This window comes from Manis javanica, chromosome 14, assembly GCF_040802235.1.
Source record: "Manis javanica isolate MJ-LG chromosome 14, MJ_LKY, whole genome shotgun sequence".
Classification (NCBI taxonomy): Eukaryota; Metazoa; Chordata; class Mammalia; order Pholidota; family Manidae; genus Manis; species Manis javanica.
Window position 1 is genome coordinate 17,604,223 of NC_133169.1, and position 26,629 is coordinate 17,630,851.

At 34.0% G+C, this 26,629-nt stretch overlaps 1 protein-coding gene across 1 annotated transcript in view; it reads left to right on the forward strand.

Annotated features, from left to right (window-relative positions):
* The window catches only part of USH2A (usherin), a 721,517-nt gene that overhangs the window by 97,515 nt on the left and 597,373 nt on the right, over positions 1-26,629 (forward strand). Inside the window, exons 10-11 of the mRNA XM_073222145.1 lie at positions 12,806-13,001; positions 15,726-15,856. Coding sequence (XP_073078246.1) covers positions 12,806-13,001; positions 15,726-15,856 — 327 coding nt within the window. The remainder of the gene's footprint in view (positions 1-12,805; positions 13,002-15,725; positions 15,857-26,629) is intronic.

Here is a 26,629-nt window from a genome sequence, read left to right on the forward strand (position 1 = left end):
CTACAAACTCTTGCAACCTAGTATTAAAATGATATTTTTAAATTTCAATTTGATAATTTACAATAATAGCTATGCTTGTTTTCTTTAAGAAGGGATAAAATGTTACCAATATTTATGCAGATTTTTTTTATTGGCCCACAAAAGGAAGGTCATTTACAGTAACAGTTACTTGGTAGTTCCCAAAGCACTCCATTAGACCAGTGGCAAATTCCTCTTTGATTTTTAAACATTAAAGAAGCCAGGGTTGTGTATTTGGAGCATTGATATGGTATTTACTCCAGTATTATTTAGAAGTCTTTTGGTAATGGCTTTCGGTTACAATAAAAGAAAATCTTAAATGAGTTTTTTTTTTTAGATCACAATCAAAAAGTAAAAATGTCTTCATAAAAATACCAAAGGAAGATTTCTGCTGGATTTGCTCCACTAACTCACGTAGCCAACATTCTAAACTAAAATAGCCAGCCGTTGCTCTGTAGAAGACAAACTGTAACAGTCATCAGTGTGGCAAGACCTCAACTACCCTCTCATCACTTCCACCAACTTTTATTCAAGAAAACATCACTTGAATAATAAAAACACAAAAACACCATCATCGTGCAAAGTCATCAATAAGACTATTTTAAAACGAAGTAAAAACTAGGCTTTGGGCATTGTCTTGTAGGAAAAATTTGCATTTGGCCAAAGTTTTGCTATGCGATAGAGATTTTTAAAAATTGGGAATGAGTTTAATTGCATGGCTAATGACTTGGGGAAGAGAACATAATGAGCTCATTTCTCTCCTCCAAAGCCAGGAAGTCAGAAAGTGGGTTTTCATCTATTCTTCCATTTATACAATTAGAAAATATCTCCCCCACACTTAGAATAAGTGATAGTGATAGCCTAATGATATCTGATTGCTTCTAGGAAATAAGTGTAGATAAGGCCTTTCTTATAGTTATAGCTACAGATGATAAAATTAACCAGAAATGAATTTGGATCATAAATTTTCCCCTGCTCTACTATATAGAATACATCCTCTGCATCAGATCATGGACCAGTACACTTGTGACCACAGAACTCGCTATTACTGGTTATAGTTATCTGTTGCATAGGACTGGTCTTATATTACTGCTGCTGTCACTTGAACTTGAGATCAACATCTCTTTTGGATCTTTAAGCATCTTCCTCTCTCTTGACACTCCCCCATCTTTTAACTTCATGATTATGAATGCATTTCATGTGCCAGGTTTTGTGTCAGGCATTATTTAAATATCTCTTATCCTTGTATTATTTTGAATCAATTATAATTAAGATATTGAGTTAAGTTGTCTTCCTTTTAGAGTTGAACTGAGATTCACAGAAATCAAGTAGACTTAGAACTTACTCTTTGATAATATTGTTCATATTACTTAACCTCTTTAACCCCCAATTGATAATTTAATAATAAAATCGTAGACAATGTTTACTGAGGGCTTATGATGTGGCAGACACTCTGCTTAGTACCTGGACTTTACAACAACTTCATGAGACAGGTATTATTATCCCATTATAGAGAAAAATAAGGCTTAAAGAGATGGAATTCGTTATACAAGAGCATAGGACTAGCAAATCAAGGAAGAGAAATAAGATGTAGGATATTGTATGACCCAACATCTGGAATATAAAGTGCCCAGCACATAGAAAGTGTGTATTTCATGTTAATTTCAGTTTGTGGCAACACAATATTGAACTAAGATGTCTTTTGGAAGTCACAAAAAGTATTTCATTGAAAAAAAAAACAATCAGGATTTCCAGTGTATATGTATTTGAAATCTTACGTTGAACCACATTTATATTTAATATAATTTGACAATAATACATTTTAGTGTGTACAAAATGAGCATTTTCTGGTTATTCAGATATTAAAATTAACTTGATTAAACTCAAATACCTATAGATGTCCTGTTAAAATTTAAAGGTTTTATTTATTTTAATGTCTTTATAAAAATATAAAGCAATATAACTTGTGACTATGCATGCAGATATCTTAAGTATTTTAAACCATTATTTATCATGAATATTTACCATTAATAATATTGAATTCAGTCTAAGAATCCAAGCATAGATTCCATTTAACTCATTAACTTATAATCTATAAGTCAAGAACAATTAAATCAGAACATTAATAAAACTGACAATGTATTATTTTTTATGTAAAAGAATGTTTATTTTGGAATAGAGATTTTAAAATTTCTTTTAAATTTAATCCTACTTTTTATGGTATGAAGTTGCTATACAATATTATATTGGTTTCAGATGTACAACATTGTGACTCTATATTATATACATTCCTAGATACTTGCCACGGTAAGTGTAGTTTTCTCTGTTATCACACCAAGATATTACAATATTATTGGTTATAGTCTATCTGTTGTACTGCCTTCCATTTCAATGACTAACTTATTCTGCATTTTGCAGTTTGTTCCTTTTTATCTACTTTACCTACTTTACCCATCCTCCACCCTCCTCCTACAGTAACTAACAATCTGTTGTCCATATTTATGAGTCTATTTCTTTTTTGTTTGTTTTGTTTTTTTAGATTCCACACACAGTGAAATCATACAGTAGTTGTCTTTCTCTGCCTGCTTATTTTCATGTAGCATGTTACCCTCTAGGTACACCAATGTTGTCACAAATGGCAAGATTTCCTTCCTTTTTTTAATGACTGAGTTATATTCCATTACATATATGTACCATGTATTCTTTATCCATTTATTTATCAATGGGCATTTGGATTGCTTCCATATCTTGGCTATTATAAATAACACTGCAGTCATCATAAGCACACGTATGTTTTCAAATTAGGGATTTCTATGGATAAATTCCCAGAAGTGGAATTGGTATTTATATTTTGTGATATTTATATTTTGAGTTTTTTGAGGAAATTCCATACTGTTTTCCACAGTGGCTAGACCAATTTACATTCCCACTAACCATGTAGGAGGGGTCCTTTTTCTCCACAACCTCACCAAAGCTTGTCCTTCCTTGTTTTTGGATATTAGACATTCTGACTGGCGTGAGGTAATATCTCACTGCAGCTTTGATTTCCATCTTCCTAATGATCAGTGACATACGTATTTGCTTGTGTCTGTTGGCCATCCGTAGGTCGTCTTTGGGAAGATGACTATTCAGGTCCTCTACCCATTTTTAATTAGATTGTCTTATTTTCATGTTGAGTTATATGAGTTCTTTATATATTTTAGGCATTAGCACCTTGTGAGATATATAATTTGCAGATATATTCCCCATGCTGTTGGTTACCTTTTTGTTTTGTTTGAAAGGATTTCTTTCACTATGCAGAAGCTTATTGGTTTGATGTAGTCTCACTCATTTATTTTTTCTTTTATTTCCCTTGCCCTTGGAAACATATCTAGAAAGAAAAATTTCTTATGCTGATGCTCATAAGATTCTTGACTAAGTTTTCTTCTAAGAGTTTATGGCTTCCTGTCTTACATTTAAATCTTTAATCCATTTAGTTTACTTTTATGTATGCTGTAACACAGTGATCTAGTTCCATTGACTTACATGTAGTTATCCAGTTTTCCCAACACCTCTTACTGAAGAGACTGCCCTTTCTCCATTGTATATTCATGGCTCCTTTATCATATATTCATTGACCGTATATATGTGGGCGTATTCCTGGGCTTTTTGTTTTAGTGCCCTGGTCTGTGGGTATGTTTTTGTGCCTGTACCATACTGTTTTAATCACTACAGCTTTGTAGTATAGCTTGAAATCAGAGAGCATAATACTCCCAGACTTGTTCTTCTTTCTCAAGATTACTTTGGCTATTTGGGGTCTTTTGTGGTTCCATATATATTTTAAGATTATTTACTCTCATTCATTGAAAAATGTCATTGGTGTTTTGATAGGAATTGCATTGAATTACTAAATTGCTCTGGAAAGGATGGCCATTTTGACAGTGTTAATTCTTTCTATCCATGAGCATAGAATAGTTTGTGTCTTCTTCAGTTTCTTTCATCAGTGTCTTAGTTTTCAGAGTACAGGCCTTTTACCTCTGGTTAGGTTTCTTCCTAAGTATTTATTCATTTTGATGCAATTATAAATAGAATTGTTCCTTGATTTCTTTTTATGTTAGTTCATCATTAGCATATAGAAATGCAACAGATTTATTTATATTGATTCTGTATCCTATAACTTTACTAAATTCATTTATTAGTTCTAATAGTTTTTTGGTGGGGTCTTTAGGATTTTCTATAAATAACATGATGTCATCTGCAAACAGTGACAGTTTTATTTCTTCCTTACCAGTTTGGATGCATTTTGTTCCTTTTGTTCTTTGATTGCTATGGTTAGGACTTCCAGAACCATGTTGAATAAAAGTGGTGAGAGTAGGCATCCTTGTCTTGTTCCTGATCTTAGAGGAGAAGCTTTCAGCATATCACCATTGAGTATGATACTAGCTGTGAGTTTGTCATATATGGCCCTGATTATGTTGAGGTATGTTGCCTCTATACCCTCTTTGTTGAGGGTTTTTAGCATGAATGAATGTTAAATTTTTTCAAATGCTTTTTCAGTATCTATTGAGATGATCCTAAGATTTTTGCCCTTTTGTTAATGTGGTGTATCACATTGATGGATATGCAGATATTGCACCATCCTTACATCTGTGGAATGAATCCTAGTTGGTTGTGATGAATGACCCTTTTGATGTGTTTTTTTAATTCAGTTACTAATCTTTGGTTGAGGATTTTTGCATGTATGTTCATCATGAATATTGGTCTGTAGTTTTCTTTTTTTGTAGTGTCTTTGGTTTTGGTTTTAGATACTGGCCTTTTAGAATAATTTTGGAAGTATTCCCTCTTTTTCTACTTTAAGAAGAATAGGTTTTACCTCATCTTTAAATGTTTGGTAGAATTCACTAGTGTAGCCATCTAGTCCTGGACTTTTGCTTGTTGGGAGTTTTTGATTACCAGTTCAATTTCATTACTAGTAATAAATCTGTCCAGATGTGTTTATTCCTGGGTCAGTCTTAGAAGATTGTATGTTTCTAGGAATTTGTCCTTTTTCTAGATTGTCAAACTCTTTGGCATATAATTTTTTCATAGAATTCTCGTATAATTCCTTGAATTTCTGTGTCAGTTGTAATTTCTTTTTTTTAATTTCTGATTTTGTATCTTCTCTTTTTGTATTGATAAGTCTGGCTATTTACCTTTTCAAAGAACCATCTCTTGGTTTCATCGATATTTTCTCTATTGACTTTTTAGTCTCTATTTTATTTATTTCCACACTAATCTTTGTTATGTCCCTCATTCTACTAACTTTGGGCTTTATTTTTTCTTCTTTTTCTAGTTCCCTTATTTGTAAGGTTAGACTTGTTCTTGTTTTTTGAGGTAGACCTGTATTGCTATGTACTTCCTTCTTAGACCTGCTTTTGCTGCATCCCGCATATTTTGAACCATTGTGTTTCTGTTTAATTTGTCTCCATGTATTGTTTGATTTCCTCTTTGGTCTATTCCTTAATCTATTGATTATTTAGAAGCATGTTGTTTAACCTCCACATGTTTGTGTTATTTCCATTTTTTTCTTGTAATTAATTTCTAGGTTCATACCATTGTAGTCTGAGAAGATGCTTGATATAATTTCATTCTTCTTAAATTTGTTGAGTGTTTTTTGTGTCCTAATATGTGACCTATTTTGGAGAATGTTTCATGTGCAATTGAGAAAAAGGTGTATTATGTTTCCTTTGGGTAGAATGTTCTGTACACATCTGTTAAGTTCATGTGGTCAAAAGTGTCATTCAACACCTCTGTTTCATTTTTTATTTTCTGTCTGGATGATCTACCCATTGATATAAGTGTGTGTCAAAATCCTCTATTACTGTTGTGTTGCTATCAACTTCTCCCTTTAGGTTTTTTAGTATTTGGTTTATATATTTAGGTGCTCCTATGTTGGGTGCATAGATATTTATGTTGTTTTATCTTCTTGTTGGACTGATCCCTTAATCATTATGTTATGTCCTCTTTTGTCTCTTGCTTCTTTTTTTGTTTTGATGTCTATTTTGTCAGATATGTTTTGCATCTCCAGTTTTCTTCATCTGTATTTTAACGGTATATCTTTTTCCATTCCTTCAGCTTTAGTCTTTTATCTTTAGGTCTGAGATGAGTCCCTTGTAGGCAGCAAATGGATGGATATTTTTTTTAATCCATTCAGTCATCCTATGCCTTGTGATTGCAGCATTTAGTCCATTTACATAAAGTAATTATTGATTTGTAATTATTTACTGCCATTTTGTTGAAAGTTTCCTGGTTGTTTTTGTTGTTCTTCTCTGATCCTTCCTTGCTTACTCTCTTCTCTTGTGTTTTATGACTCTCCTTAGAATTATGGTTGGAGTTGTTGTGTATCTATTATACATTTTGGCTTGTGATTATCATGGGGGTTTTTATATGGCATGCTATGAATATAACAGTCTATGATAAACTGATAGTCACTTATGATAAATGTATTCTAACAGTACTATATTTCTTACTTTCCTTACTCCCTGTTTGCTGTACATAATATCTTCTTATATACCTATTTATTAAGTGATTCCCTTAACTAAATTTTAGATGTAATTGCTTTTGTTATTTTTGTCTTTTTTACCTTCATACTAATTTTCAAGTAATTGTTTTACTACCTCTGCTATATGTTTGCTTTTCCAGTATAAATATTTCCCTTTCTAAAGATTCTGCTTCTATTTAGGTCTTCTTTTCCCCTTAAATAAATCTTGTTAATATTTCTTGTAACATTGGTTTAGTAGTGAACTCTTTTAACATGTTTGTCTGTGAAGCTCTTTATCTTTCCTTCAATTCTGAATAATAACCTTGCTGGGCAGAGTATTCTTGGTTAGAGATTTTTTTTTTTTCTCCATTCAGCACTTTGAATATATTATGCCATTCCCTTCTTACCTATAGAGTTTCTGCAGAAAAATCAGCTGATAACCATATGGGATTTCCCTTATATGTAATTCATTGCCTTTCTTTTGCTACTTTTAAGATTCTCTTTTTGTCTTTGATCTTTGACATTTTAATTCTGATGTGTCTTGGTGTGGACCTTCTGGAGTTCATTTTGTTTGGAGCTCTCTGTGCTTCTGGACCTGATAACTGTTTCCTTTCCCATGTGAGGGAACTTTTCAGCTATTATCCCTTCAAATAAGTTTCCTACTTCTTTCTCTCTCTCTTCTTCTGGAACTCCTATAATGTGGATATTAGGACAACTGATGTTGTTCCAGAGCTTTCTTACCCTATTTTTTTCTTTTACCTCTTTCTTCCTTCTGTTTTTCAGCCTGAGTGCTTTCCATTACTCTGTCTTCCATATCACTAATCCATTTTTCTGCATCCTCTAGTCAGCTGTTCATTCCATCCAGTGTACTTTTTATTTCATCTGTTGAACTCTTCATCTCTGATTCTTTTTTAGACTTTCTATCTCTTTGTTGAGGTTTGCCTTGAGTTCTGTTATTTTTTCAAGTCCAGTGAATATCTTTATAACTATTGCTTAAAACTCTGTATCAGGTAGATAAGTTAACTCTATTTTATTTACTTTTTTTTTTTCTTTTTCTTTTTCCTTGTTCAGTGGTTTGGAGTGTATTCCTCTATTTCCTCATTTTATATAACTTTTTGTGCTTGTTTCTATGAATTAGTTAAACGGGGTCTCCAAGTCTTGCAGGATTGGCCTTTTGTAGGAGAGTCCCCCTGTGTAGACTGCCTGTACCTCATGGTTTTAGCAAACTGGAGGCCAAGTAAGTGTGAGAAGGGCTTTTCCTGGTGCTGGGATCCCTGGGCATGGTCCTGGTAATTCAGTCTTAGGGGCGTGTTTCAGGGGATCCTGGGTTAACACCTGTGGCTTCTGCACTGGTCGGGGGAAGGTGGTGGGCCAGTGGCAGATTGGTGGACACTCCAGGTAATCAAATTGGTGCCATATGAGTCCCCTACGCCTCTTCACCCATATGCTTGTGGACTCTGGGTTCACTCAGGACCACTCTGAGGAATTCCCACATTGGCACCTGCCAATCCCACTGAGGGCCAGGATCAGACACTCTATGAGGGCATTTCCCTTCAGTCCCTGTGTGCTTTGGGCTGCTCCAGGAAATTCACATATTGGCACCTGCTGGTCTCACTGATGGCTGGGATCAAATCATGCACACACGTATTTCCCCATAGCCCCTGTGCTTTGGGCTGCTCTGGGGAAGTCCCAGGATGGTGCCTGCCAGATTCAGGTGGTAGCCAGGGGTAAGCCCCACACACATGTTGTTCTGTAGTACTCTGGGGTATTGACTTGGCAGCATCAGCCCACAGAATAATGTACCCTCCCTGTGAATGTGTGGAAGGAATGCAAACAATGGTGCTGGTTGGCTCTTCTGATACTGGATTGCCTCCAACATTTTCCTTGCCAAATGGTGGGTATTTAATTTTGAAATTTAGGTTGTTACACTATGGTCCAGTTGCACTTTAAACTGCAAGGCATTTTTTCTGCACCTCGTGGCAGGGAGTCCATGCCTAGCTCTCTCAGGGATAATTCTCCTCCTCCCTTCTCCTGGTTAATGTGCTGGAAGTAGGGTCCTCAGAGTTACCATGGCTGCCTCTCCTGCCATTTTGGGTGGTTTTCTTTTGATAGTTATTATATAAGTTTTCACTCCAGTCTCTACTCTTCAGGTTGAAATGATCTGTGTGTGGATATAGATTCAGTATGGAGAAAGTGTGGTCCAGCTCTATTCTACCCTAACATCTTCCCAGAATCCTCTTGCGATTTCTTTTTTTAATGATAAGGATTATCTACCTGAAATCAATAGTCAACATCATTATAAAAATTGTAATATTAAAGGTATTTCCATTAAATTCAGAAATAATACCGATATGCCTATCATCATGACTATGCCATATATGTTAACTATTGTGCTAAAGTTTTTGGCCAGTAAAATAGGAGAGGGAAGTGAAATATTGGTGTATATTGAAAATTATGAACTAATCCTCACTATTGGATAGGCAAAAGAAAAATGTACTTAATATATGTTAAGGAATTTTAAAACAATATGAAAAAATGAATTTGTAAAACAAAATGAAAATTTTTCTGAGAAGAGATTTGACCAAGAACCAGATAGAAAATATTTAGTTTTTAATAGTTACCAAAGATATACATACTAAAACAGTGATTTGATTAATTTTTAAAAATCAAAACAGTGAAGAGATAATCATAGCTTTGAGCTGAGAAGAACATAAGAAAATGCAGATTCTCAGGTATTGCTGGTGGTACTGAAAATAAGCTTAGTTTTTCTTGAAGGAATTGGCCATATCTAACAAAATCTTTAAAAATATTTATACACTTTCATTATATAATTCTAGTACATAATTTTCTTAAGGAAATACTCAAACACAACAAAAAATTTGGATAAGCAAAATGTTTCTGTGGTAGCTGCAGAATGGCTAAGTATGTTATTTTATGAATAATATGAGAAATAATACAATAAAATTATAATAATGTTTAATGATATAGGACTGTGTAATAATATGGGATATATATGTATTTGCCTATTCCCAATTTTGAGAAAAAGGAAAATATACACATACACCATTGTGGAACAAATTGTCTCATTTAAACATTTTGCCATTATTTAACAGTTGAGTTATCAGTGATTTCCAGTTTCTACTTCATTCATTTCATAAAGAGGAGAGTGTTATTTTTATTAAATATACAGCTATGCTAATATTTTACCTCAGTTCAGTTGAGTAGTTATTTAGTCTGTGGAATAAAATTTACTTTGTTCATAAATTTTATTTATATCAAAAAGTTAAACTCATTAATTAAAAAAATATTTCCAGCTTTAATTTATTTGTCCCAGTATGGAACAGGTTTTTCTGTGTGAGTTGAAACATTTTTTTTCTTTAGTTTTACAGGCAGTACACTCTTCACAGAGTCCTAATATGCATAAATTTCTGTTACTATAGTCAAGTAACACCACTCCTCCAACCACATGATTCAAATATTAGTTACCATGCGCTATCAACTCTAAGTAACTGAATAAAATACAAATTTTGCTGCTGGCTCTTTAGTACACAAATTACTACATAAATAACAGATACACATCCTGATCAGTGACCAACTATGTCTCTTCTTTCAAAGTCTGTGGTGATTGGTCAGGGTACATCCATTCAGTTCATTCACAATGGTTCTTATTGTTGTGTTGCCTTATTGTCTGTCAGTGATAAATCCCTGTGACATTTTACAAACATAGATATATATAGACAGGAAAATTTCCCAACATTGATAGTGCTTCAGAAAGAGAAAGTACTGGAAGTGAAATCCCATTGAATATTTCTTCTTTTGGAAGACATAGTTAATCAGTCACCATTTGAAACACTTTATGTATGTAGCCAGAGCAATTTAATGAAGGTGAACTTAACAAAAATGAGAACAGTAGTTGTGAAGACATCCTAGAGCAAGTGATATCAACAAAAACTACATTAAAGTGATTCTCAGAGATATTTCACAACACAAAAAGGACAAATATTTAAATATGGAAGCTGATCCATACTTAGAAAGAAGTATGACAATTCACCAAGCATGGAAAAGATGCTTGTTTAGTATGAAAAGTTATAGGATTAAAAAGCAAGCACTGTTCAAATCATTCAATTAGATTTTTACAAAAAAATAAAACAAGTCTAAAAAATTCTGATGTTAATTTACAGTGAAAAAAAGTTTTCCTAATTTTTAAAAATTTCCTTCACTTTAATAATGGAAAATAATGACGTTTTTTAAAGTTTACCTTCACTTACTCCTTCTTTGATGTTCTCCCTTTATTTATGAATATCAGAGTTTCTGATCTGTATTATTTTTCTTCTCCCTAAAGAACTTAATTTAACATGTCTTGCTAATCATGACAACAAAGTCTACTGGCAACAAATTTCCTCAATTTTTGTTTGCCTGAGAAACTATTTCTCCTTCACATTTATATGATAATTTCACAGGGTACAGAATTCTAGGTTGGTGTTTTTTTCTCTCAATACATTAGGTATTTCTTGCTTGCATGGGTGAAGACAAGTTAGATCTAATTCTTATTTTTGTTCTTCTGTAGGTTCCTTTTTTTTTCTATTTTCTTTTTTACCTCTGGCTTCTTTTAGGATTTCTTGTCTTTGATTTTCTGTAGTTTGAAAATGATATGCCTAGGTGTCGTTTCTGGACACTTATCCTGCTTGGTGTTTTCTGAGATTCCTGGATCTGTGGTTTGGTGTCTAACACTAAACTGGAGAAATTGGTCATTACTGTTACAGATATTTCTTCTTTCTTTCTTTCTTTCTTTCTTCTTCTGGTATTTTTCAGTATGTACCAGTCTTATACCTTTTGTAGTTGTCCCACAGTCTTTGAGTTTTCTGTTTTGTTTTTTCAGTCTTTGTTCTGTTTGCTTTGCAGTTTCTGAGGGTTCTATTGATTCATAATTCTTTCCTCAGTTGTGTCCAGTCTGCTTTTAAGTCCATCAAAGGCATTTTCCATTTCTGTTACACTGTTTTTGATCTCTAGCATTTATTTTTGGTTCTTTCTCAGGATTTCCATTTCTCTGTTTACATTGCCTGTCTGTCCTTGTATGCATTAGAGCCCTTAGTATATTAATCATATTTATTTTAAATTTCTGGTCTCATAATTCCAATATTCCTGCCACATCTTGTTCTGATGCTTGCTCTTTCTTTTCAAATTTGCTTTTTGTCCTTTGGTACGTCTTATAATTTTATCTTGAATGGCCAGATATAACGTGCCAGGTGAAAGGAGATGTTGTAAACAAGCCTTTAGTGATACAGTGGTGAGGAGTGGGGATGGAGGGTTATGTGTTCTATAGTCTGTGATTAGGTCCCAGGCTTTTAGTTAGCCTATGCCTCTGGACTATGAGGTTCACAAGCATCTCTCAATGAACCCCATCCTCTTAGGTGGGACAGGGTGGGCTGGAATTGGAGTTGGGTATTTCCCTTCCCCAGTCCATTAGGTTATGATAATAACCCATCAGGTTATGCTCTGGTTAATGAATTTCTCCTGAGGGCAGGCCTTAAGAAAAATAAAGTGCTCTGATTTATTTCAAAATGGCTTCTTTTCCCTCCCTGTTCCAGAAGCACCAAGAGATTTTGCCCTGGTATTTTCTGTGAGAACCTGTTCAAGGTCCTGGAAGCAAATCTCACAAAATGGTGGGGGCCACCTTATAATTAGGTTCCCCTGGAGTTTTCAACTCTTCCATGTGTTCGTATTGAACTTCTAGTTCAGGTTTCGCTGTTTTTTGTTTCCCACCCTGGCATTGATTCCCATGGAGGCTTCTGCTGGTGAGTCTTTGCTCCTATAACTGAAACTCCCAGTATTTGCCAGTCTCTCTCTCCACTCTTAAGGACAGCTGTTTCCCTGTTTCTTCACCTAAGGAACCCAGGAAGAGTTGTTGATTTTTCAGTCTGTCCATCTTTTTACCTGTTGTTAAGATGGAGGGGTGACTCCAAGCTCTCTACTTATGGAAGCAGAAACCATAAGTTAAGTGTTTAATGTTTCAACAACAACAAAAAAAATGAAACATCATGGAAAAATTATGATTCTTGCCATTGGTTATTAAAGTCAGCTTGCATGGTCACTTTCACAATTCTGCATTACCATGCCTATAAGATGCTCATTTCTGATTTATAAAATATTTGTTCAAAATACAATGAAAATAAATTGCTGGATTTTAAGTCTTTGATATTAACTTTGCATCTATTGAGTGTGCTTGATATATAAGTAAAAAAGGAAAAATCACAGCTTTATTGTTCTTACATTACTTTATTGTTCTAGTGTGATCGCTGCTTGCCTCTTTATAATGACAAGCCTTTCCGCCAAGGTGATCAAGTTCATGCTTTCAATTGTAAACCTTGTCGATGCAACAGCCATTCCAGAAGCTGCCACTACAACATCTCAGTGGACCCATTTCCATTTGAGCACCACAGAGGGGGTGGAGGAGTTTGTGACGACTGTGACCATAACACTACAGGTAACTAGCGAGTAACACAAATAATGTAAGTAACATGAGTTGACTTGGCATTTGAGGCCCAATGCATATTACATTTTAAATTATGTTATTGGTATCTTATGTAAGAAAGTACTTTCATACTGTTAAGTTTGAAAACCAGAGCTGGTTTATTAAATGTTCATAATTCCATTAATTAAGTAGTTCTCAGAAATAGCCACTCTAGTTTTAGATTTTAGACTGTATCTTTTCAGGAAAAGTTATATTTAAGTTCGCATCACTTGATTAAACTATGAATGTATTTTGGATAACTCAGGAATTATTAGTTTGAGTGTGTGTGTGTATGTGTGTGTGTGTGTGTGTGTGTGTGTGTATATATATGTCTTTAGAATAACTTTCCTTATATGACTTAATCTTCCATTGTGTCTAGATTCTCATGGAAAGATGTTTCGATTCATTCATGTTTGGTATGGACCCTTTTAATTTGGGAATATTCTTTTTAAAAATGCTAAATAAATGCAGAAGATGATTATCAAAGTCTTGTTCTAAAATGAAAGTCACCATTTTCAGAAGGGCTGGTATATTAAAAGCAGAAATAGGCAATATCTAAATTTATAAAATATAATGGCTCAAGGTCTGATAGGTTTGAAAGTATGCCACCGTGAGGCACGAATGGATTTCTTTGATAATTATTGATGACCTAAAATGTCAGAAGAACTTGGGTAGGTGCTGGGAATATAATGGTGAACAAGGTAATGAATTGTTGTGTCTTTCTATGGATTATTATATATGGGGAAAGGTACATTATTAAAGGAACAATTACAAACTTTTGTCTAACAAATGCTTAGATGTACAGTAGGAGTAATCAGTTGAAAGGATGAGAGGGAGGGGAAATCGGGGTTGGACAAAGGTTTGCAGTAAGAGAAACAGTTGTGCAATGGCCTGGAGGACAGAGAAACATGGCACCCTTGAAGAATGATAGAAGGGCAAATGGCTGATTGTATGGAAACGTTCTAGGAAGGAAGGCAGAGGCCACATCATAGAGGACTCTGTAAACCATGACAGAGTTTGGATTCTCCCCTACAATTAATGAAATGCCATTTATGGATTTTATGCAGGAAAGGCACATCATACATTTTGTATTTTTAAAAGCCCCCAATGGTTATAAAGGGGAGAACGGATTGAAGACGGTCAAAAGTGGTTTAGGAAAACCAGTTAGTAGGATACCGCAATAATCCAGGGGAGAAATAGTGCTGGAGTACATTTAAGGTGGCAGAATAGAAGAGAATCCAAGAGATATTGAGTGTGGAAAGTAATAGCAGTTTCGGAGCAAGGTAGAGCTATAGGGGAAGGGAGAAGACTCAAGACTCATGCCGAACACTCCAGTTCGAACAACAGGGTCAGTTGCTGGTGCCGGCCTCTGAGATAGGAAACACAAGGGGACCAGGCTTAGGGAGGACATGGCAAGTTCTGTTCTGGACATGCTCACTGTGTGCTTCCCAGAGACAGGAGAAAACTCCTGTGTGCAGCTGGAAATACGGTTCTGAAATGCCTTTCCTAAGGAAAGCCTTTTGTGATGCCTCAGAAAAGATCAGTATTATCTACATACTTGAGTGGCACCTTATGCTTACCAAAGGATGTAAGTGAATATTGACTTCTATAATTATTTAAGTAGAATTCATCTTACCCACTAGATAGTGAGAAAGCTCTGAGAAGGGGGTGATGTGTATTTTGCTCACTACTATGACTCTAAGTAAGCTCTGTGAAAGGAGTGAAATGTGTATTTTGCTCACTACTGTATTCCTCAGCGCTTAGCACAGAGTTGGAACATGGAAATCACTCAATAAATATTCATTGAATGATAAATAAAGGGAGATTTCTACATGGAACATATAAATTTGGAAGTCATCAGCATACGTAAATGGAAATATTCTAGAAATATTATAAATCCATTTAATTTTTAATTAACCCATAACCAATGTACATCAGAATATGAGTTTTTCACTTGGTAATTTCCATTGTCTTCTAATATTGGTCCAACTTTAGCAATATTTGAGCAAAGTGCATAATATTTGAAGGAAGAATTGGTAGCTTTGATTTTTATTTTGGCTCCTTTCAAATGTGTAAGCATATTATAATATTTAATATGAAGTTTATTGGATATATCTAAATATAATTTCAATTTTGAGATTTGAAGTGAAAAATAATGGCTGTAAACACTAACAGAACAATTTGCTTTTAAAAATGTCAGCAGTAGAATAATAAATTATGTTAAAAGCAGTCTCCTATTTCACAAGACTTAATTCTTGAAAACTATTTCTGATATTATATAACTACTTGCTTCCAACTGTATAAGTATATCTTCCAACTGTATAACTGTATCTGACACACATTTAGACATTTTTCATATTTGATTTAGGTGAAGTGCCTGGTCCTAGAAATAAAGAAAAGTTGTAAGTTTAGAAACAAACTCTGACAAAATGTATGGGCCCCTATAAAGCACAGCTTTTTAGAAGTGAGATATTATATAGCAGATGGGAGTTTAATGAAGTAAAGCCCAGTTTGTAACAGGTTCATTGTTTCATATGCTCTGGATCACTAAATTGGCAGGTAGAGATGAAAGGTGCATTAAAATGGACGTCCCGAAAATTATAGAATTCCCTCAAAGGAATACAGTCTTTAATTTTGAATTATGCGGCTCATTTTAATGAATTGGAAGTCATAATGCATAACCTTTCCCTGATGCAGGAAGGAACTGTGAGCTGTGTAAGGATTACTTTTTCCGACAAGTTGGTGCAGATCCTTCAGCCAAAGATGTTTGCAAACCCTGTGATTGTGATAAAGTCGGCACTAGAAACAGTGGCCTCCTTTGTGATGAGGTGAGTTCTCATTATTGAAGGTAAAGAGTTGCTTTCTTTCAGAAACTAATTTGCGAAATGTTCTACCAGTGACATTGAGGACTGTATTTATCAGAAAGCCCTCTGTCCGTGCTTGTATATCAAAGAAATGGCGGCTTTAGTAGTGTTCCTGTGCAACTTTTATTATCAACATAAAACATAAGGCTGTCTGGGTGGTCCTTTTCATATAAGAAAGGCTCATTTTACTTTTAATTTTACAATTGTCAAAAAAAAAAGGGAAGCAAGGGGCTCCAAGTACACTAGGAAGTAAATTAAGTATATGTCTTGAAGTTTTTTGGTGAGTTAATATTAATAAATGATATTAATTAAACAAGAACAGTTTTCATCCCAAATTCCATAGAAGATAGTATAGCAAAGGTCACTTAAACATATATATGAATGGAAATTATAAAAGCTCTAATTCAAAATTTCTTATTCCAGCCATCTATCTTAGCAATACTATGGATTTTTATGATTTTATATATTTTTATTATCAATATCACAAATATTGGTGTCTGACCTCCATGAACATGGATTCTAAGTAACTTGAGTCTATATATATCCTACTTTAAGTCAGAAAAACCAGCTCCATAGATAAGTATGATGTCTTCAACTGGAGTTTTTATCGGTTCTGATAATACTAACACATGAAAATAGATAAAGAGCAAATTTGCTTTGAATAATCAATTCAATGATTATGTTAATTTTTAATAATTACATATTCTCTAGTGAATGAGAATGCAGTGGCTAGGATCATAAGCCGCAGTCCAGTTAAAGAAAAAAAATTAAAGTTACAGGAGGAAGATAAGTTCAAATCAAAATATATTTATCACATAACTTTCAGCATGTATTAAAATTTGCTTTAACAAATAAAAGCCAAATATAAAGTATGCCTAAATAAGGATTTAAAGACCATCAGAATAACCATAATGTGTTAATAAAAGAGCTTTATGTGCTTTATTGGAAAGGTGGAGATTAGAAAAATAATTAACAAAGGCAAATTTCTATTGTTTCTAATTTTTGATAAAGGAACTATTTTCTAAAAAAGTCGTATTACAATTTTGCACATTTTGATTAGTAGAATGTGTCTTTATACATCTCATATTTACACATCTACCCTGAATTTGATGTCTTTTGCTTGATATTCAAGTTTCAACTTAAAGATTTGATATGTCTTTTGAGATAAGTTCACTGAGCACCCAATTATAAAACGTTCTCAAATCATTGTCCCCATATTATATATTACATATTCTGTATTACCCCATATTGTTTTCATTATGGTTTTTATGAAACTAATTACTGTGTTTATTTTTTGTGTTCTCTGTGTCCAACATAAACAGAATAGTTTCAATTATATAAAAAACACTCAATAAATATTTATTCAACAAACGAGTGATTGAAAAGGGATTCTGTTTGAATACTAATTTCATAATCAGATGGTCATTTGAATGGCTATTATAATAATATGACCATTATGTAAAAGTTTTTCTCCCTGAACTTCTAAGGTCAAATAAACTTTGGTACATAGTATTGAAAAACTGAACTAAAAGTGCTAGCTCCCAAAGTCTCACTTATATGTCATAACCCATATGAATTAAAGTACAGCAGATTTGTCCCTGATTTCTACCAAAAACAAAAAATAAAAAACAACTTCTATAACTATTGAATTCAACAAAGTTGCATGATATAAGATCAACATACAAAGTTAATTGTAGCTCTCTCTATATGCTAGAAATGGACATGTAGGACCAAAAATAATGCAATATTGTAAAGTACAATACAGTAAGTCAGACAGAGAAAGACAAAGGCTATAGGATTTCACCTATATGTGAAATCTAGGAAACAAACGAACAAACCAAAACCAGAAACAAATCTATAAACACAGAGAACAAACTGGTGTCTGCTAGAGTGGTGGGCTGGGTGAAATAGGTGAAGGAGACTGAAAAGCGCAAACTTCCACTACACAAGAAAGAAGTCATGAGGATGAAATTTTTTGTCTAACAAAAAAAATGACGATCCTATTTACAATTGCTCAAAATGTGCAGGATTTATATGTTAAAAGCCACAAAATGCTGAGAGAAGAAAGCAAAGAATATCCGAGTAAATGGAATGCTGTTTTGCATTCATGGTTTGGAAGATTCAACACATAAAGATGTTAATTCTCCCCTAAAAGTATTATTGAAGCTATTATAGAAAATGTGTATCGTTATCCCAGAAATGTTTTTTGTAGCTATAGACATGATGATATAAAACTTATATGGAAATCTTATATTTCAAAAGATTAAAAAATAGTATTTCATAAATATCGGAAAATATAATGTTAATATTTTAAATATTTAAGTATTTGTATATTTTAAAACTACTAAATTTTGAATAAAATAACAATATAGAATTTTTATATATATTTTAGAATAGCTAAAATTTTGAATAACTAAAATAATTTCTATACACCAGAATAAAGGAGGTATCACTCAACCTGATTTCAAGGCTTACTATACAGCTATACTAAATACAATTTTGTAGTACTGAGAAAGAATATACAAATAGATCAATATAAGAGAATAAAGAAATCACATATAGCCCATACAAGTATGAATAACCAATTTTTGGCGAAGTGATAAAAGCAATTTATTGGAAGAAAGCTATTCTGTTCAACAAATGACCATCTAGGACTTGCTAATCCATATAAATTAATGAAAAATGAACTATATGTTTAGTTATAAAATGTAAACAAAACTTTAAAAATTTAACAAATGAAAAAATCTTCTGCACATAAGGCTTTTTAAAGAGTTCTTAGACATAATACCAAACACATAATCCATAAAAGAAAAATATTGATTAATTACTTTATCAACATTAAAAGCTTTGTTCTATACAGAACCTCTTTTAAGAGAATGAAAAGACAAGTGACAGATTAGAGAAAGTATTTACAAACCACATATATATAAAAAAACCAAGAATATATGATGAAGTCAACATTCAGAAAATAACAAAGAAAAAGTATTATCTAAGTAGAAAATGGCCAAACATACAAAGAAACATACCACTTAACAGGATACACAGATGGCAAAATAAGTCCACGAAAAGATATTCAGCATCTGCCATGAAGGACATGTAAATTAAGAGTACTATTCCAAATCACAATATAGCTATTAGAACAACTAAAAAAAATAGAGACAATACCAAATGTTGGTGAGAATAAAGAGAAACTGGATCACATGTTGTCAATAGGAACAAAGCATGTCAAAGCCACTCTGAAAAATAGTTTGGGAATTTTTAGCAAACAAAATATAGATTTATCAGACAATCTAGCAATTGTACTCTGGGCATTTAATCCAGAGAAATGAAAATTTATGTCTGTAAAACCTGTACATAAATTAATGGCTGCTTTATTTATAATAACCCCAAATAGGAAATAGCTAAGCTGTTTCTCAATGGGTGGAAAGTTAAAAAAACGGTGATACACCGGTACCACAGAATATTCTTCAGAAGTACAAAGAAAAGGTCCATGGACACACACAACTTAGACAGACCTCAAGGATGTTGTTGTGAGTGGAAAAAAAAGTCAGCCTGTAAAAGCCGTATCCTGTATAATTGTCAAAACAACAAAATGAGAGGGATAGAGATCAGATTAGTGGTTGCCAGAAGTCAAGGGTGGTGAAGGAAAGGAGGTGGTCGTGAGTTTAAGTGAATATCACAGGGCAGATCTTTGTGGCGATGGAGCAATTCTGTATCTTGATTGTGATGGTGGTTACACAAATGTACATATGTGAGAAAACAGTACAGAACCAGACAAATGCATCATACAAATGTTTAATTAATTGCTTTGATAGTGTACTGTAATTATGTAAAGTAATCATTGGTAAAAACTGAGTGAAGAGTACAAGAGATTCCCCTGTACTATTTTTATAACATCTTATACATTTGTATTAAAAAAAAAAACATTATACATATGTATACATATATGTGCCTGTATATATATATATATATGTATTTATATATATATTTATTAGAAAGAGATAGATGAAATGAGATAAGAATCATATTGATATCATCCAGAACTAATGTTGCTTAAAGTCAATGGAGAATTACCTTAAAAATTTCAAGGGTAGATATTTTGAACAAAACTTTGATACCCGCTTTTAATGAAACTATCACTCCAATATGAGGTTAAGACTTCTTTTTGCATGGATAGATGGTCAGAATATTACCACTCATCAACTCCATAGTAAAATATTTAATATAGAAAATGAAGAAGCAATATAAGACAGAGGGCAACATTAAACACAAGAAATGACAGATAATTATGATCCAAAGAATTAAATATAAGTAAAATATATTTTAAAAGAATCCATTGGTCTTCGTGGTCTTGAAGGATATTTTCCTTAGGTAGGCGTTTGACAATTGCATTTTATTCTTTTAAGATCAAGACATGATTTTTTTTGTTTTAAAATATTATTTATGACCTTAATGCTGCCAATTTTGTTTATATTTGTTATAAAGTTTAACTCAAACACAAAGAATAAAAGACAGAATACAATAAAATAAAAATACTATAAATTGAGTTTCTATAGATGAATGGATAGATATAAACTTGGAGGTGATGAATAAAAAGAATAATAGCAGAAAGTTAAAATGCATTATTGCCTCTGTCTTTCAAGTAGAAAGCCAATAGATATTACTAAATTTGTTATTTAGAGTTATAAAAACAACCAGTCGACAGTGAAAAATAATAACTGAAAATTTCAGTGAGAAACTGGATGCTTTTCCCTATGGTCAGGAACAAGACAACAATTACCCCATTACCACTTCTATTCAACATTGTACTGTAGGTTTTAACCAGGGAAATGAAATAAATGTCATCCAGATTGAAAAGGAAGAAGTGAAACTATCTTGATTCGTCTATGACAAGATCTTTGGATAAAAACAATCCAAGGAATACATGAAAAACTACCAGAACTAACAAAGGAGCTCAACAAGGCAGCAGAATACAAGATCAATATATAAAAATCAGTGGTATCTGAATATATTTGTGATGAACAATCTCAAAAACTAAGAAAACAACTTCTTTTAAACAGCATCAAAAGAACAAAATATTTAGGAATATATTTTAAAAAATAAGCACAAAATTTATATTTTGAAAACTATAAAATATTATGGAAAGAAATTAAAAATGATCTAAGTAAATGGAAAGACATTTCATATTCATGTGTCAGAGACTTATTGATAAGGTGTCAATGCTCTCTAAATTGATCTCCAAATTGATTTCTACAGATTCAAGACAGTCCTATTAAAAACCCAACTGACTTCTTTGCAAGCATTTATAAAATTCATATAATCCTAAAATTCATATGGAAATTCCAAGTCATTTGATGGCCAGAAAATCTTGAAAAAAGAACAAATAGGGAAAACTCATGCTTCGCATTTCAAAGTGAAGTGTAATTTGCAGTAATAAAGATAGTGTGATGTGGTTTAAGGAGAAATACATAGATTACTCGAGTAGAACTGAGAGTCTAGAAATAAATCCTCACTTCTATAGTCAGTTGATTTTTGACAATAGTGCCAAGACCATTCAGTGAAAAAAAGAGGTCTTTTCAACAAAGGATGCTGCGTATCCACATGCAAAATAGTGAAGTTGAACCCGTACCTCACACCATCACAACACAGTCTGGTGTTTCTCAAAATATTAAATAAAGACTTACCAAAGACCCAGCACTATGATTCCTATATATATACTCAAGCAAAATGAAAATAGATATCCTCACACAATTTTATTCATGAGTTCATTGCTGAATTGTTTATAATAGTCAAAATTTAGAAATAATTGAAATGTCCATCAACTGATGAATGGATACATTCAGTATATCTACTCAATAGAATATTATTCAGTGGAAAGAAGAAATAAAGTACTGAGAGTTATAGTAGGGGAAGGAGAGGGACCAGAAGAAGAAAAACTTTTTTTTAGATGCTTCTGTATGTCAGTATTTTTTCATGGGCGAAAATCTAGTTTTACACACAAAAAAAGACATACCTTAACATGTTAACATTTTTTCTTTGTTTTTAAAACATTTTTCCTTTTTACTACTCTCCCTAAGTTGCCTTATTGGTCATTTTTATAGTCAGAAAATATAATAAATTTTCATTAAATCTGATATGTAGCCTGAGAGGGCTACATATAGAAGTCTACATGTAGATACATGATAGTGCTGTTTCATGAATTTAAAACCTTCACAGTATCTCTAAATCACATTCATATTTTACTTTGCTTCTTATAATTTTCTCATGCTCCATGTACAGACACAAAATAGTTTATTACATCTGGAAATAGAGTGTCAAGTACACCTTGCATAAATAATGTTATAAAAGATTTCTAAAATTTTTCAGTGGGATAACCAAATACACACTGAAAAAGTTGCCAGCAGTATCAGAATTATAAACTGTAAAATTGCATTCAAGGGCATTTTTTAAATTCATGCAATTGCAATCCTGAATAACCTTAGTGAGCATACAAGTAAATTAGGCAGTAGTTCAAGTGTCACTTTGTTATAATAACTTAGGACTCAAGCCAGCCCCAAATGCCCTGAGTGACTGTGTCATTTGCTCTGTGTTCTGGAAGGAAACTTTCCCTTTGATAGTTGTCATTTGAAACTCAATCCAGTCTCATAAGACTCATAAGATATGGCATATTTTACCTTAATCTTTCATAAGAAATGCTATCATTCTTCCTTATGGGAATGCCAAGATGAGAATGGCATGAGGTAAGGCTCTGAGTCACTAAATCCTAAAAATACTGATGACAAAGTCAAGACACAGGGAACATCTAAAGCACAATAACACGATTAGTAATAATCAGAGAGTGGAAAATGGAGAAGACTCATGACTATTATTGAGTTCTTGGAGCCAGAGGACCACAGTGGATGTTTTAGGGTGTCCATAGATACCTTTAAAATAAATGTAGGAGCAGGTCTGTGTGTTTTTTGTTTGTTTGTTTATCTTTGAGGGAAAAGCTGTTAGTACTTTCATCTGACCCAAAAACTAAGCATAAGCCAAGCATGATGAAAATTTAATGGGGAAAATAAGTCCATTTATCTTAAAAACATCCTTAGCTCTTAGTATAGACAGATATATGGTGAATTTCCCAGGAAGCCACTATAGTTTCCTTTGAACTCAGTGCATGAGTTTTTGGACATCTGTCCTTAAAGTGTGACTTTAAGTCCAGAAGAACAAGACAGAGCCCCAGGCCTAGATGATGCTTTACAAAAAATATTCTCCAGTTAAAGGTCTATGAACTCACACTTAAAGTACATGAATACAGAGATCCCAGTCTTCTCCTGACCCAAGGCGGGAGTAAACTGTCTGGCTCCAGCCTCTGCCTCCACTGCCCCTGCCGGTCACATGTTTGCTGGTGTTCCTAGAGTACCCGCTATGGCCACCTATGCAAGGTGTTGCTAATGAGGCAAGGAGACTTCAGAGAAAGTCCCTGACATAGGGCCTGACACAGGTAGAAAGCACTCAATAAATGTTTTCTGAGTGCTTTTCTGCTTGGGGTTTTCTCCATCCCTCCTTACCTTTTCTCTCAGATCGCTGTATTCTTGCATCTGGCTGAGGAAACCATGAGAGTTAAATCACAACAGTAAAGATTAGGACATCAGCTACAGCAATGCTTTTCAAACTAAATATGCATGTACATATCTCAGATGCCTTTTGAAAGGCAGATTCTGATCAGGAAGTCTGCAGTGGGGACTGAGACTCTGTATTTGTAAAAGTTCCCAGATAATGCCACTGCTGCTGTCCATGGGACATTCCTTAAAAACTAAGTTGCTAGAACAGTATCAAAGATGCATAGATAAAAGAAGCTGGGTGTGGATGTGTGTAGGAGAAAGGGGGTAAATGTGAGTGTGTCCTTATGCACACATGTATCCACACTTGGCTCAGGAGCGGGCTCACTCTGTTCTCCCCTCTGAATCCCATCTTAAATGGTTTTCTAAGTTTTCCACACCACTAGCCTTTGTTAAATTATAGTCAAATAGTACCCTAACCTGTATCCTCAAAATTAAGGGATCTAACCTAAGCCATTTCTCTTAAAAAATGGAACGAAAAAACTGTAAATAAGGGAATCTGAAAGTTGGCTGAAAACTGAAGATACAGTTGTTTGAGTATATAAACAGGAAGAAAAATGGTTGATTGTAATGCTCAATAAGGCATTGCTGCACTAGAGCTAGGACAGAGGGAAATGATTAAGAGACATTAAAAAATAGATTAATAAGGCAGGAGACTAGGGGTTGAAATGAATTAGATGAAATGGAAAGGCACCAATGGACAGAATATTTCCAGGTATGACCCATGAAAGATGGAACTATAAGGAATAAAGGCCCTGCTCATGAAAATTGATTGTTCTGCCAGAGTGATAATTTTCGGGGAAATACATTAAAAAATGGAGCAGAATATACTTTTTCTGTATAATGTACCATTTCCTGCAGTTCATCAGTGCTGCTTCTTCTGCTTAGAACTACATATTAATCATTAATTACAACATGTCCAAAAGTCATTGTGTGAATTTTCCAGAAATATATTACCTTATATATTTTGTTACCCAAATATTAAAGTGTACAAATAGAAGTAATGCACAAGTTTCTTCAGTCAATGAGAAGCTTGACCCTGAATAGTATGACGTATGATCTATAAGCAGTAAGACGGCGAAGGATGTGAAAGCGGGGGAGTTTCCCTAGGGCTTAAACAAAGACGTGACCCGGGTGTAAGTCATGTGGTCTCTCATTCAGAGACTTATAGGGAGAGATGCATAGGAACATTTCTCTTGCAGTTGGGAAGCTGACTAATAACTGATTAACCTGAGGATGTGGAAGGCCAGATACACAAAGGATAAGAGCAAAGGCACTGGGGTGTAAATGGGAAAAGAAGGGAAAAATGGATCAGAGCGTAATAGAAAGGCTGATATTGAAGGAGTTATCCAAGAGCCAACGTGTGACAAACTGCCTGGGGGATGAAGCTGTAAGTGAGGTGAAGTTCCCAGCCTCAGCCTGAGTTGAGTTTCACATGTTTGGACATGCCTGGCACCTCCCTAAGAAGGAGCTCATCCCAGGGGCCGGGGCATACAAACTTGGCCAAATAATAGTTCTTCAGGTATTTAAGACGAGATTCAATAGTACTAGTCTGGAGGGCTGGAAAAGTGTAGTTCGTGGTTGAGTAGCCATGGTGAGAAAATTGGTGAGAACATTACGTCTTACCTGGATATTGATTTAACCAGCAAGCGTGTTTAATATGAAACAAGGCCCACTACATTGCCCCCCAGGGATAGTCAGTATGAGCTAAGCAGATGTATCACATAGACTCCAAAATGTCTAGTGGTCCAAACAATACAGGAGTTTATTTCTTGTTCATAAAACCCCTTCAAGATCGCTGTTTTTGGCTGTTTGGTGGGTCTCCTCCAAGTGACAATTTGGGGACATAGCCTACTTGTGTTATTGGCTTTGCCTTCCCCTAGGGCAGTAACAGAAAAAGTGTGGAAACAACGTCTGCCTTTTCAAAGTCCAAAAGAGGCGCACATCTCTTCACGGGTTATTCTATTGGTGAGAGCTGGTCACATGGCTACACTATTTACATGGAGGGCAGGAAAAGTGTAGTCTGTGGCTAAGTAGCCATTTCCTAGCTACAGTTGTACACTGTGGAAGAAGAGAATGGAGATTAATAGGGAGCTTGCCCTCTCTGCTCAGTGCCTGTGCAAGCTAGTGCAAGAGTGAGAAGAATGTTCTCGTGTACATGTAGAACAGAGTGGCTCTGTTTAATGAGAACCCCTGAGAATATAGTATCTCATCAGCACCTTATCAGATCATTAATACTGGAGGCAGTGCCTGCTGGGGATGGACCCTGTGTAATGGCAGAGGTACCAGTGGAAGGTGATCTGCTAAAATGAACTCAATATTTGTCAACCAAAGAGGACTGGATGTGTGTGTATGGAGACTGAGCTAGTATGCAAGGTAAAAAGACTTTTTTACATATGAGAGAGAAGCCCTGGGAACAAGCAAATGAGAAAATGCAGGCATACCCTGTTATGTTGCACTTTTATTGAGCTTATTGCATTTTTTACAGTTTGACGGTTTGCAGTGAACCTTGTCAAACAAGTCTGTTGGTGTCATTTCTCTAATAGCATTTGCTCACTTTATGTCTCTAGCACATTTTGGTAATTCTTGCAATATTTCAAACTTTTTCATTATTATTATATTTGTTATGGTGATCTGTGGTCAGTGACTACAACTCACTGAAAGCTCAGATGATGGTTAGTGTATTTTAGTAATGAATTATTTTTAAATTAAGGTATATATACATTGCTTTTATAGTTATAATGCTATTGTACACTTAATAAACTACAGTATACATAACTTTTATATGCCAGACCAAACCATTCATTTGACTTGCTTTATTGCAATATTCACTTTACTGCAGTGGTCTGGAAGTAAATCTGCAATATCTCCAAGGTATGCCAGTAATCCCTGCCTCCCGAGGTCCTCTCAGATGAGGGGGCAAGTATAAAGAGAAACATTGCACTGAAAATGATTAGGGATCATAGATTTTCAAGGCAATTTCAAAGTATATTTTAAGTCTTTTAGAATGAGCAGCCACCATAGGATGTGTGTGTGTGTGTGTGTGTGTGTGTATTAGGGATATGATTAAAAGGTGAAAACTTTATTTACTTAGATATGGATATTCATATATATCCATTTTTTTAAAATAGTCAAT